This window comes from Eptatretus burgeri, chromosome 18 (genome assembly GCF_056783735.1).
Source record: "Eptatretus burgeri isolate ZD-2024b chromosome 18, Ebu_testis_v1, whole genome shotgun sequence".
In the NCBI taxonomy this organism is placed as follows: Eukaryota; Metazoa; Chordata; class Myxini; order Myxiniformes; family Myxinidae; genus Eptatretus; species Eptatretus burgeri.
This window is the reverse complement of record NC_140978.1, coordinates 45,158,453-45,171,594: the sequence shown is the minus strand read 5'-3', so window position 1 is coordinate 45,171,594 and position 13,142 is coordinate 45,158,453. Positions and strand designations below refer to the sequence as shown.

Below are 13,142 nucleotides of genomic sequence, written 5' to 3'. Positions count from 1 at the left end.
TGGATAGGAAATAGGGTGCTCCCCTGGTTGTTCAGTCTGGGTTCTCAGAGACGTGCGGGGGGAGGGTGGTTGTTGCCCCCTCCCACCGGACCTCCTCCATTCACGGATGGCCACCATTTATCCCCACGGAACCAATCAGGAGGCTCATCACCTCAGTGCCGGCTCCGCCCCCGCAAAGTGGAATGTTCCTCCCATCCAATGAGGGGAGGCCACTGATCGCCCGACAACCCCTCGTCCAATCCAGAGGCTCACCGCCTCATAGCGGATCCCTCCACCCCGCACGGGAGGGATAAGGAAGATCGCGAGCTGTCTCCGGGGTCCTCGCTTCGTTGGTGGAGTGTCTGGTTCGGGGGTTCTTTCGGTGGTTCCGTGGTCCTGTGCTTGGTGGTTCGCTTGATGCGGCTGGTCTCATCCTGGTTTGCTCGACGTGGCTGGTCTCATCCTGGTTCGCTCGATGCGGCTAGTCTCATCCTGGTTCGCTCGACGCGGCCAAACCGCACGAGGTGGCAAGGTACCCGGCCAGACTCTGGCCCTCAGCTCGCCTTCCGTCCCGAGCTGAAGGGTCGAATAAAGACCGACTAGGTCCATTTCTTTTTGGGTGTATGTGTGTCTGTCTGTGACCCGTCTTTAAGTAGAATTGTTAAGTGCTTTTGCTCACTGTACATTGCCTGCATATTATTGTTGTGATAACTCTGCTCTGTGTCTCCCTTCCCGATTATTGTAAATAAACCCCCTGTTAAATGTACAGCTCGTTGCCTGTCGTTTCTATCATTGACCCAGTATGGTTCGGGCTTGAGAGTCAGGAAGGCCGATTGTGCCGTAAATTGTTCATTTGGTCCGGCAGGCTTTGGTAATCCCAGCTCGGTTACGCCGGATCCGAGTCGGTAATCGCGACTCGGTTCGGACAAAGTCGGCCGAGGGTGTGGCTTCCCCGGCAGTTAGACGGTGTGGTTACTTAGGTAAATTGGAATTAGACAATTAACGCTTCCCCACACCGTCTAAATATTGGCGTCCACGGTCCACTAAGGGACCCGTGACCTTCGGAGTTATCTGAAGGTTATGACCTTTCAATTCCGGTGTTCGGTGGGAGACGGCCCAACTGCTCCATCTAGCGGTAGTCCTCACCACTGAACCCCGGCCCACAACACTACTACATAAAAGGTAATGTATGCATGTTTGTTCCTTATAAAATCGAAAATGGCTTGGCTGACCCACATTTGTGCTTGGGGTACCCATGGTCAAGTCATGGGCATCAAATCAGTCACATGGGAGCAGATGACAGATACTTAACTAAGTGGGAAGAAGAGATTTTATATGTGACAGGTACTATAAGGAGTCTATCAAGGGAGGTACAAGGCAAAAACATTCATGAGGTACACAATCAATCACAGGATCAGCGAAAAAAGGGATCCGGTCCCCTTCCAAATCACGAGATAACGTCTTTCATGTTCGAGTGGAAAATATATATTTTCTTAAACCGTATCCATTCTTGAAGTACAATTCCTCTTTTCAAAAGTAATTAATCTCATTCACAAACAACAGAAATCAAACCAAAGTTCTAATTCGTGTGGAACTTCTCGCATGATGAGCTTACCTTGCCACAGATGGGGGAGCCTTCTTCTAAGGTTTCAGCTGCCAGAATATGCCCGAGAACAACGTTATCCACATATGTGAAATCCACCACGTTCTTACCGTCACTGCAGAAAATGACAATCACAATCAACAGATGTGGAAACATTTCCATGGCAACCACTGCCAAGTTAACAATGATGATTGAATTACATTAGAGTCTTGCAGTCAGGACTGGGAGGATAATCTAGAGGTATGCACCCTCTCCTCTGAGCTGTCTAGCCTGGTGTTTCACAGTCAGGGACATTCACTAATGGATGTGCTGTTCCTCGGATGGACGTGAAACTGGACGTCATCAGATACATTCATGTGTTGCGAGAAAAAAAACGAGGTCCGATTCAACAAAAAACGAGGTCCGATTCCTTTAGAGGAATAAACGTCACCCACTTATCCAACGTGGAGAACGTGAAATAATATTCAAAGGAAAACTCCTAAATTCAGTGTGCACTCTTATTGTAACACGAGACAAAAACTGTCACAAATCAAAACGGGTTCCACCGATCTGGTATTCCATCACGGCGACAAGGCGGTACAAACATCTACAAGGAAAAACATGCATATGGATTCCCGAACACAAACAAAACACACACAAACTAGTTCGTTGCACGAGCATGCACATGCCTTGCACACTTTGGGAAACAAGGATATCACCCAACACAGGGACTCAACACAAATGATACATATACTAGTAGAGTCTAGTCTAGTCACTAGTAGAGTCTAGTACTCACTGGACTATAAAATGTGGGGACAGGTGTGCTGTGTCACGTGATTGGGTTTTCGTATATCATGCCTCGCCCGCTAGCGATGGCAGGAATGTGCTTCCGGTCGCGCAATAAAGCGGAGTAGATGGTGGCCCGCGTGCTTCTTGCGTCCCACTGCACCGCGTACACTCTAGTTGGCTGACGAGGATGGTTGAATACGGACTTATGCCCGTTTTCGACGGGGACGACTTCGAATTGTTTTCGGAGCAATTGGAATGCTATTTCCACGCGAACGATGTGGTCGACGAGAGCAAGCAGAAGTCGATCTTGCTCGCGTTGCTTTCGCTGGAGCATTATCGGCTGCTGGGTGATTTAGTGGCACCGAACAGGCCCCGGGATGACGGGCTGTCGTTTCGGGACATTGTGGAGAAAATGAAAGCTCACATGGCGCCGGAGAAGTCGTTGCAGCTCGCTCGATTCCAGTTCGATCGCCTCTCGAAAGGGGCAGAGGAACGCGTCGCTGATTTCGTGGCGCGGATTAAGCATTCTTCCTTGGCCTGCAAGTTCACGCTGGGGGAGCGGCCAGCTCGGCTCAGAGATCGTTTTATTGCTGGTTTACGAGATGCGAAGATGGTTTCAGCGGTTTTACGGCTGAAGGATGAAGCCATTACATTCGACTCGGCGGTCAGCACGGCTACAGCGGTCGAGCAGACTCGCGGGGATGTTCGAGCCATCACCGGCCATGCGGGGTCGCGAGCACCCCGGGACGCGCGCACGACCTTCGATGCGGGTCGGACGTCGCCACGCGGCCACGCGTGCGGCGGGGTGACCCCGCGGACATGCTTGGGATGTGGAGGTCGACACCTGCGCCGTGCATGCCCGTATAAAGGCAACGTGTGTTTGAATTGTCACAAGGTGGGTCATTTGGCGCGTGTGTGCCGTGGGGCGACGGCCACCGTTAAGGTCGTGGACGGCGATGTGCGAGGAGACTCGGGGCGGAACCAGCGGCCGTTGTTGAGCCTGTTTTCAATTGGCCCGGCGACGGCGCGCCCGATGACGGTGGAAGTCGAAGTGAACGAAACGCCGATCACGTTCCAGGTCGATACGGGAGCAGCGGTGTCGCTCATCGGCGAGCAGACCGTGCGTAGACTCAACGGCTTGAGGCTTATCAGGTCCAACCTCACGCTGTTCACGTACACCCGTGAGAAGATAACGCCAGTCGGGATGGCAGACGTGTCTGTGCGGTACCAAGGCCAGGTCGCCACGCTTCGGGTGTACGTCGTGCGGGGGAGCGGGCCGTCTCTCCTCGGCCGAGATTGGATGGCCCGCATCAGGCTAAACTGGGCCGCAGTTCACCTTGTGCAACCCGTGCCGAGCCAGTGGGAGGATCAGTTGGAGGAGATTCTTCAAAGACATCAAGGGTTGTTTAGCGACGACCTTGGGAAACTCAAGGGCATGGAGGCAAAACTCTTCTTGAAGGAGGGGGTGGTTCCTCGGTTTTGTAAACCGCGTCTGGTGCCGTATGCCCTGCGGGACAAGGTCAAGGGTGAACTGGATAGGTTGGAGGCCTGTGGAGTGATCGAACGGGTGTCGTGCTCAGATTGGGCCACCCCGGTTGTCACGGTGCTGAAACGGAATGGAGACGTCCGATTGTGCGGGGACTTCAAATCCACGGTTAACCCGGGGCTCAGCGTGGAGCAATATCCATTGCCATCAATCGATGAAATATATGCGCGATTGGCGGGGAGTCAATACTTCACGAAGCTAGACCTGCGTGATGCATATTTTCACCTGCCGATGGATCCCGGGAGTAGCGAGCTTTTGACAATCAACACGTGTCAAGGACTCTATCGATATACCCGACTCTGTTTTGGGATTGCTTCGGCCCCAGCTTTGTGGCAGAAAGCCATGGATCAGGTTTGCATTGGCCTGCCCGCTCAGACCTACCTGGACGATGTGCTTATTGCGGGGAAAACGGCGGACGAGCATCTTGCGAACATTGCCCAAGTACTGACAAAGCTAGAAGCGTGCGGCCTGCGCTTGAACAGGGAAAAGTGCGCGTTCTTCAAGCAGCGCTTGGAATACTTCGGGCACATCATCACGCCGGAGGGGCTGTTGAAAGGTCCTCGGAAGGTGGAAGCGATTCAACACATGCCACCGCCTCGCGACAAGACGCAGCTGCGCTCGTTCATTGGTATGGCCCAGTATTACCAAAGGTTCGTGCGCGGGCTCAGCTCACAACTTGCGCCGTTAACGCGGTTGCTCAAGAAGGACGAGCGCTGGGCTTGGGGGGCTGCACACCAGGCGGCGTTCGACCGCGTCAAGCAGCTGCTCACAGAGGATACGGTCCTCGTGCACTACGAGCCTGCGCGTCCGCTCCTATTGGCATGCGACAGCTCTGCATATGGCATCGGGGCAGTGCTCTCCCACAGGATGGACGATGGTTCCGAGCGGCCTGTTTGTTTTGCATCCCGGACCCTGTCCACAGCAGAGCGCGGATATGCCCAGATTGAGCGTGAGGCTCTCAGCCTCGTCTGGGGTGTGCGGAGGTTTCATCAGTACCTGCTGGGGCGACATTTCACTTTGCAGACGGATCACAAACCGCTTCAATTCATCCTGAGACCCGAACGCGGGGTGCCGGTGGTAGCAGCCGCGCGAATACAGCAGTGGTGTCTGTTTCTGGGTGCTTACGATTATGATATTCAGTTCCGAAGCACCGAGAAGCATGCTAACTGTGACGGGCTCTCACGCTTGCCGTGTGCGGAGGGTCCAGCTGCGTCTGAGTTGAGTGACCGGGTCGATGTGTTCGCGCTGGGCCAGGTCCAAAGCGGGCCGGTCACGGCCAGGCAGGTCGCGGTGGAATCGGCTCGTGATCCGGTGCTTGCCCGTGTCGTCCAGGCGATTTCTACGGGGAATTGGAGCGATCTGCCTTCGACACCGGCATTTCAACCTTTCACGTCACGCGCAGCGGAGCTGTCGTTGGTCCAACAGTGCGTAATGTGGGGGATGAGGACCGTGATTCCACCGAAGTTCAGGCAGCGGTGTTTGGATGAGCTGCATGTCAGTCACCTTGGCATCGTGAAGACCAAGAGTCTTGCTCGTAGCCTGTTGTGGTGGCCGGGGTTGGACAAAGACATTGAGCAGTTGGTTAAGCGTTGCGCCACGTGCCAGACAGATGCTGATAACCCGCGTCGAGCTTCGGGTCTCTGGCCTGTGCTGGACCGAGCTTGGCAGAGGGTCCATGTAGATTTTGCGGGACCGGTTAATGGCAAAATGCTTTTGATTGTGATCGATGCATTCTCTAAATGGCCGGAGGTTGTAGTAATGCAGCATACATCAGCAAACATGACAGTAGAGAAACTGCGGACGATCTTTGCTAATAAAGGGTTGCCGGAGATCCTGGTCTCTGATAATGGTCCGCAGTTCATCGCGGGTGTATTTGATGAGTTTATGCGCCAGAATGGTATTCGACACCTAAGGTCCGCACCGTATCATCCTGAGACGAATGGCCAAGCTGAGTCGTTTGTCAAGATGTTGAAGCGGGCTTTGCGCAGGGGGGGTGTTGCACCTGTGCAGACGATGGTCGATGTCTTTTTGCTCCATTACAGGAACGCAGTTCATCCTGTCACGGGTGATTCGCCGGCCATTCGTCTCTATGGACGGGCTTTGCGGTCCAGGCTGGATTTGCTGCGACCTGGAGGGTCGGGGAGTGGGGCAATGTCGCGTCCGACGCTGCTGCGCAGCCTCGAGGTGGGGCAGCGGGTAATGGTACGCGATTATTTCAACGGTTCCAAATGGGTGCCGGCGGTGGTCTCTGTGGTGCTGGGGCCGGCAAATTGCATGGTGCGGACTGATGGTGGGGATGTGTGGAAGCGGCACGTGGACCAAATGCATGATCGCTGTTCAGCGTCACCCCCCCCCCCACACCTCCCCGGGCCGAACGATGCGGGACCCCCACCGGTAGTATCGCCGGCGCCTGACGTTGTGTCGCCGGGGCTGGTTGGGCCGACGCCAAGGGGGTCTTCGCCTGATGCCGTCCTACCCGGGGACGTCGAGCAGGCTGGGCGGTCGGGGGTGGCTGGTGTTGCGGAAAGTGCGAGTCCGGCGAGGGTGTCACCTCGACCGAGCCGGGAGGCGTCTGAGCCTGGGCTGTCTGGTGGCGCTGCCCGTCCGAGGCGGGTCAGAGTGCGGCCGCGGTACTTGGAGGATTATGAGTGTTGATGGGTTTCAGATGGTCATGTTGTGATTGTCCGTTCATCGTGTGACGGGTCATTTTACGAGGGGAGGAGTGTGCTGTGTCACGTGATTGGGTTTTCGTATATCATGCCTCGCCCGCTAGGGGTGGCAGGAATGTGCTTCCGGTCGCGCAATAAAGCGGAGTAGATGGTGGCCCGCGTGCTTCTTGCGTCCCACTGCACCGCGTACACTCTAACAGGAACACTGCACTGTAAATGGTAGAGACTTGTAATCCCCTCCCTCACCTGGAGGTGGTGCTACACGATACACACTTACATAGAGAATTTGCATCCCCCACCCTCCCAAGACCACTGGTAAAGATAAAACACCCTTATCCATTAATTGGAGTCATGCTGATCCCATGTAGCAAGTCTGGATGTAATCGGCTCAGAACTGTAGGAGGAGTCGCGTGACAAACACACAAACACCGGTGTGTGAATTACAGGAAGGATACATGATACATATGTGATAGGTTTTTTATCAAATGGAGGTTCATAAAGGTATGCTAACCCTTGTGGGAAGGAAAGGTAAATCTGACATTTCTGGCAACCTTAATCGAGCAAGAGTAAGGAGTAACCTCCGATGAAAGGCTAATGCCAGAACTTTAGTTTCACCGTGGCCTTGCACAGCAGTTAGCCTACCTTTGTGAATCTTCAGGTTGTTTTTTTGTATTCTATTGCAGACATGATTGAGGCAGTTGATAAAACCTATCGTCTGAACTGTCCGCAGACACCGGCCTTGACAAAGTCGAGTATTCTCATCATACATACAGGCATACATACGATCAGGAGAACACGATGCAGGGGAAAACATACAAAAGACACACAATTGAGATATAACTTGTACTTAGATCATCGGGAAATGGATCCATGTAAGCGATCTTCACAACAGCACGATTTTTCCGACACATTTACACTCCGATGACCATCTCTTATGGAATGTACTTTTTTGTGGCTACACTGAATGCCGTTTGATTGGTCAAATCAGAGCCTGTTCAGTGTAAACCCGAAAGCATTCCTCATTCTGGCCAAATGCAAAGCTGTGTGGGCCATGCACTTTGCACTTCAAGCAACAACTTGCTGAAACACACATCACAATCCTCGCCGTCTCATTCGTTTTCTTGAATGTCAGCTTCCTGCATTTTTTGCATTTGGCCTTTCGTGCCTTAAAAATAATCACACAGCATGACTGTGTGAAGATAAAGCAAAAAAAAAAAAAAAAAAACTCAGAGAAGTTCAACAAGTTTTTGGAAACAAAGTGAAGGTGACAACCTATCTCGGTACAAACACAACTGATGGTGGAGAACAAACGATTAGATGGGCTCCTTGAACACCCAGACACAAGATCATCGTACAGGTCTCGTGCTGGAAGGCATAAAGAAAGGCCACCGGTATAAATGGATCGTTTCATAGCCAAGAGTCAACCCGGGACAGGTTGCTACTCCATTGCAGGGTACTACCAAAACAACCCTTAATCAGGAAGGAATGTAGAACTTGGCGAGAATAAAAACAAGACCCGTCTGGAAAGCACCAAGATGACAGTTTATGGTCAGACCGAGAATCAAACGCAAACCAGACAGTTCAAAGAGAAGCGCACAACCCTCAGAGGAAACCTCCTCGTCAAAGATCATGGTGGAAGTGAACGTCGGTGCAACAGACCCGATGATGAACTTCATCTGGCCTTTTTGCGCGGCCCGCACGAGCACGGGTACCAACTGCGGGTCTCGAGGGCCAAAGATTCCGTGCGGTCGGATCGCTACAGTCAGGGGACCATCCTTCGAACTGCCTGCGTGAAGCACTTCCTGCAGGCAAGCATAACCACAAGGCCAACGAATCAAATTGGTCACTGCTCATGACAATACTTCCAAGCTGGTGCACCCAGGCACTCAAAAGTCAAAGTATCATGTGGGATTGTTACTGAAACTTTACAGCAAAAGTTTAATGTGTCAATTCATACCTTCTCCTGTAGAATCTTTGTCTCTGTGTAGTAGTCCATGGGTGTTCTAGCATATGGTACATCCTCAGAGGCGTTTCTTATATCCTTTCCTTCATAAATCACACTGGCACTGCTCGTCAGCACCAGGTTCTGATGGCAAAAAAGGTGAATGTCACATTAATAATGAATAGGAATAATGTTTGCCATTTGATAAGACGTCACAAAGTACAAAAGTTTGTCTGAGCACACCATGACTAAAACAACTCGGTGTCAACCGGTCAACAATACAGTACATCGAGGTAGTAAAAAGCACATTTGTGCAATTCAAGTGAGAGTCGAAAGCTAAATAAGTTAAAAGAAGCGAATGTCGTATCTGCCGAGAACATTACGGATCAATCCACCTGAGTGGAAACGTGAACTGAGGTGGAAAGGTGAACATGCCATCCTCATCACCTGTGCTCTTTGTGGAGGGAAATTCCAACATTAAGTAATAAATACAACACACATGATACGACGACTCGTATACTAACAAACGTGCGCACGCACACACACACACACACACACACACACACACACACACACACACACACACACACACACACACACACACACACACACACACACACACACACACACACACACACACACACACACACACACACACACACACACAGTGAACCCAAACATGAGCCAAGCCACAAACACAGACTTAGGTATGAGAAATGTTTATTCCAATAGAAAAATATTTTAAACCCCAGAAATAAACAAGCCATTCCACAACTGAACTTCATTCGCACAAGGAGGCCGATGTCACCGAATGAAAACAATATCTATAGTATTCACTTAATCAGACAGTCAAGGGAAGGGAGGATGATATACAAGGGAGGGAAGGCAGGGAGCATACTTATCTACTAGCTGTCTAGTCTGGGTTTGATTCCTGACTCGACGATAAACTATCACGTTGGCACTTGGTAGGAAAAGTCAAAGTGCTCAGTCCCTCGGACGCACGTTAAACTGGCCATCCCGTCTGCCGGCATTAGTTGGTGGACGTTAAACATCTCACGGTGTCGTTCGCACAGTGTCGGCCAGTTATCGCTGACACCATGAATAAATTACTAATTCCTGCCACCTTCAGTCGAACGTCAGTCCTGGTCAGCCCGTTGGTGAAAGACTGACCCCACAAGAAGGTGGGATTAGCTGGAGGCCAGGGGGAGTAGGAAGGGGGAAGGGAGACAAAAATGAGGTAAGAATGTTGAAAAGAAATATAAATGAGGGTTTGGAGCATCGGATAAGTGGAGGGAGAGTGGCAATAAGTCTGGGAGAAAAGATGGAAGTCAGGGAAAGGGTATATATGGAGAATCAAGGGGTGGGAGAGGGGGGTGGTCAGGTAAAATAAATTCCACCATATTTGTGTATGCAATCTAAAGGTAGTCCCCATCATCTGCTTCTACTCCTGACAAAGCACTTCATATGTGTCATTCTAATTTTACATTCCTATTAGTCTTACCCGATAACAAAAACGATTTCAATGAACTCCTGGAGGTGGAAGGAGGTGTGTTTCTCGACAATAAACGTCACAATGCACACAGGTGGGAGATACTTGTGAAGACAATTACCTGCACCCCACATTCCCGGCATGCTTGCAACACCGTTCTCGTACCCAAGAGGTTCACTCGGTAAAACAGGTTCCGGTCATTGCTGGACGGGGGTGGTGACGCGCAGTGGAACACCAAGGTGGCCCCTGTGAGTGCAGCAATCAGAGCCTGAAAGAGAACATAAACTTTCACTGCAGGTTTGCAAAACCACACAAGTCTGACAACATCAAGCTCGGGTAAGTGACGACGACAAAAAGGAGTACAGCGATACAAATCATAACCCCAAATAAAAGTCATCGGCATGGTCCACATGACACCGTACTAGCCCCAAAGGTCTCGTTTTGTACCAATAATCATCATTACAGACACAGCCAGATTGAAGTGCTGTGGAAAAGATGGTATACTCTGAAATGCAACACCCCTTGCCGGTACAATACCAGAATGACCGTTTTAATTGGGTTCGCCCTTGCCAAACATGGTACAAGCTGCTCCACAAACCTAACCTGTTCTCCATCTCTCACACATCAAGGAGTCAAACCACACTTAGAATGGGGCACCAGGAATTATCATCATACTTGTTGTTAGAAATAGAAATTTGAGGAATAATAATTGCATTGTGCATGAGAGAAAGGCAAAGAGCACTTGAAGAAAGAAAAGACTTGTAACGATGCGAATGTGAACGAACGCAAGCATTTGTTTCATGGCTGCTGCCCCCGATCCTCCAACAACACAGAAGATGCCTGTAGATTTTGGGGGTTTTTTTCATGGAGTTCTGTCAGTGCTTTGACAAAGTCATGGGAAATGCCAGGCAACATTCAGCACCATCGCGTGACACGCCCGACACAGCACCTGCTTTTCGCAAAGGTCTCCGAGGAAGAAAGTGACCCGGTCGTCATGGAAACTTTGTCGCAAGTCGAACACACGGACCACATAGTCACGGAGCAAAAGGCCTTCCACCAGATGATGACCCAGGAAGCCCGATCCACCAATCACAACGCACGGTCCTTTCATCTAGTAAATGAGGAAAAAAAAAAAAGAGGACAACCTATTTTGTATCTTGTCAGGTAGAAGTGCAATCAACCATTTCACAATTCATCATCTGCTACACAATCATGTTAGCTGCTTATGCCATTTGGATCATTGGGGAATAAACCCAAAAACCGTCTGCATGAAACATTCTTCAAACGCACAAATTAATGCTCAGCTCGAGTTAAAAAAAAAAGGTAACGACAGATCATTTCATGAAAAAGAGCTACAAACGGTTTTTTTGTATACAGTTTGTGGCGTTTTCAAAATGATGGCATCGTGAGCACAGTACTGTAGTGGTAAGAAAACAAGACTGTCATCCCAGATGTTGGTGGTTCAAATCCAACTGAAGGAGATCTAAGGATTGGCTCTTGCGCCCCAATTTACTTCAATGGCCAACCCATGGATGAAGTTCAGTCCTTGGAGCTCCTTGGCCTCACTATCTGCCATCATCTGTATTAGCCAGACCATATCTCCAAACTGGATTCCAACGCTGGCTGGTGCCTTGGTATTCTCTGCAGAACCAAGAACAGATTTTATAAAGATAACATCTTCCGAAGATATCTTTACAAAATATTTTAGGAAATACTTTATATCTTTAAAAAATATTTATGAAGATAACATCTTCGTACCATTCTCCTACTCACGTGCAATGTGTCCATGTGTTTCTTTTGTCAGTCTATTCCTCCATCAATCTGTGGAATTACTGCCCTCTGTCGTTTAGCTCCTCCATGAGTCTAGATTTCTGCATTTCAAATACAATTAATGTAACAGTTTAAAGGATTTGGATTCTAAGTTTCTGGAAATTGAGCAATTGTCAAGAGAATTACCATGTGTTATTAGATTATCAATAACTAGAGGGGCTACCTCGTATTTCTTGGGGGCATGAGAGGAGAGAGGATACCCGGCTCTGCCCGGCTGGGTGAGCTTTTCCCGGCGGTGGTTTCAGGACATGTTGGACATTGAAAAGCTATGGAGTTATTGACCTCAAGGTGGTTACCTTTTGCCTGCGGCACAGCGGCAGCAATGCCTGACCCAACATCCCAATAAACACTGTATAGTTGCCTTTGGTGGCCTCAAAAGAGACATCAAGGCCAAGTGCGGAAGCTTAAAAGCTTGTTCAGATTCTGAAGTGCCTACACCAAAATTCTGGGCCTCCAGGTGTTACAGTTCAGCCATGAAAGAATAACGTACAAATGCACAAACACTGGAAAAAAAATTCATAAAGATAACAAGGCTGGTTTATAGTCTGTGAGCTGGATCGCTTACTGCTACCATCTTGGGAGGGGGCGGGGGGGGGGGAATGCCGTAGTATTTTTCTCACTCCTTTCTACCTCTAGATAGCAAATAAATAAATAAATATGCTGGCCATGCCCAATTGGCAGCTTGGTGGCAGAAAGTGGGTCAATTCAAGATGGTGGCTCATAATCTCTATTTTTGGTTCAAGTTGGCATGACAACCGATTCCAGTTATGAAATTTATTTAAATGTACCAAATTTGTTTGTTGTCATCAACAAAATGTTCTCAAAGTTGTTTTTTTAAATCTAGGTCACATGTTATGAAGAAGGGTGGCAGCAGAAGTACCATAACGGACATTAAAAATTGTAAAATAATTTTCTGGTAAGCAGGGAGGGTTAGACAAATAATTCAATTTGAATCCATTTGAAACTTGTTGGGAATAATTGGAAAACGATTCCAGGATGCAGGTCTGCACGACCTTGCTGTCGAGGCTGGAGGCATCGCCGAAGGATCAATCCATTGGCAGCATCATGGATGGTCGGAAATACAGGGTGGGGCAGAGAAACGTGGGATTTTAAAAAACGATCTCCGCTATGCCAACATGATCATAACTTTTTTGATTGATCAACTAGCTATGAGGTTTCCTCAAGTTAATGAGGTCAGTTGGTTTCAACAAGATGGCACAATGTCCCATACCGCCAGTGTCAATGGCCACCATACGACAACTTTTTCATAACCACATCATCTGCAGGAATGGTGACATTACTTGGCCTCCAACCAG

At 49.6% G+C, this 13,142-nt stretch overlaps 1 protein-coding gene across 2 annotated transcripts in view; it reads right to left on the bottom strand.

The window, feature by feature from the left end:
* NSDHL (NAD(P) dependent 3-beta-hydroxysteroid dehydrogenase NSDHL) overlaps positions 1 to 13,142 on the bottom strand; it is a 41,211-nt gene that overhangs the window by 14,371 nt on the left and 13,698 nt on the right. For both annotated transcript variants that reach the window (XM_085863449.1, XM_085863448.1), the window contains exons 2-6: positions 10,946 to 11,107; positions 10,118 to 10,264; positions 8,523 to 8,651; positions 8,225 to 8,367; positions 1,595 to 1,697 (exon numbers count right to left, since the gene is read on the bottom strand). In XM_085863449.1, coding sequence (XP_085719575.1) covers positions 1,595 to 1,697; positions 8,225 to 8,367; positions 8,523 to 8,651; positions 10,118 to 10,264; positions 10,946 to 11,107 — 684 coding nt within the window. The remainder of the gene's footprint in view (positions 1 to 1,594; positions 1,698 to 8,224; positions 8,368 to 8,522; positions 8,652 to 10,117; positions 10,265 to 10,945; positions 11,108 to 13,142) is intronic.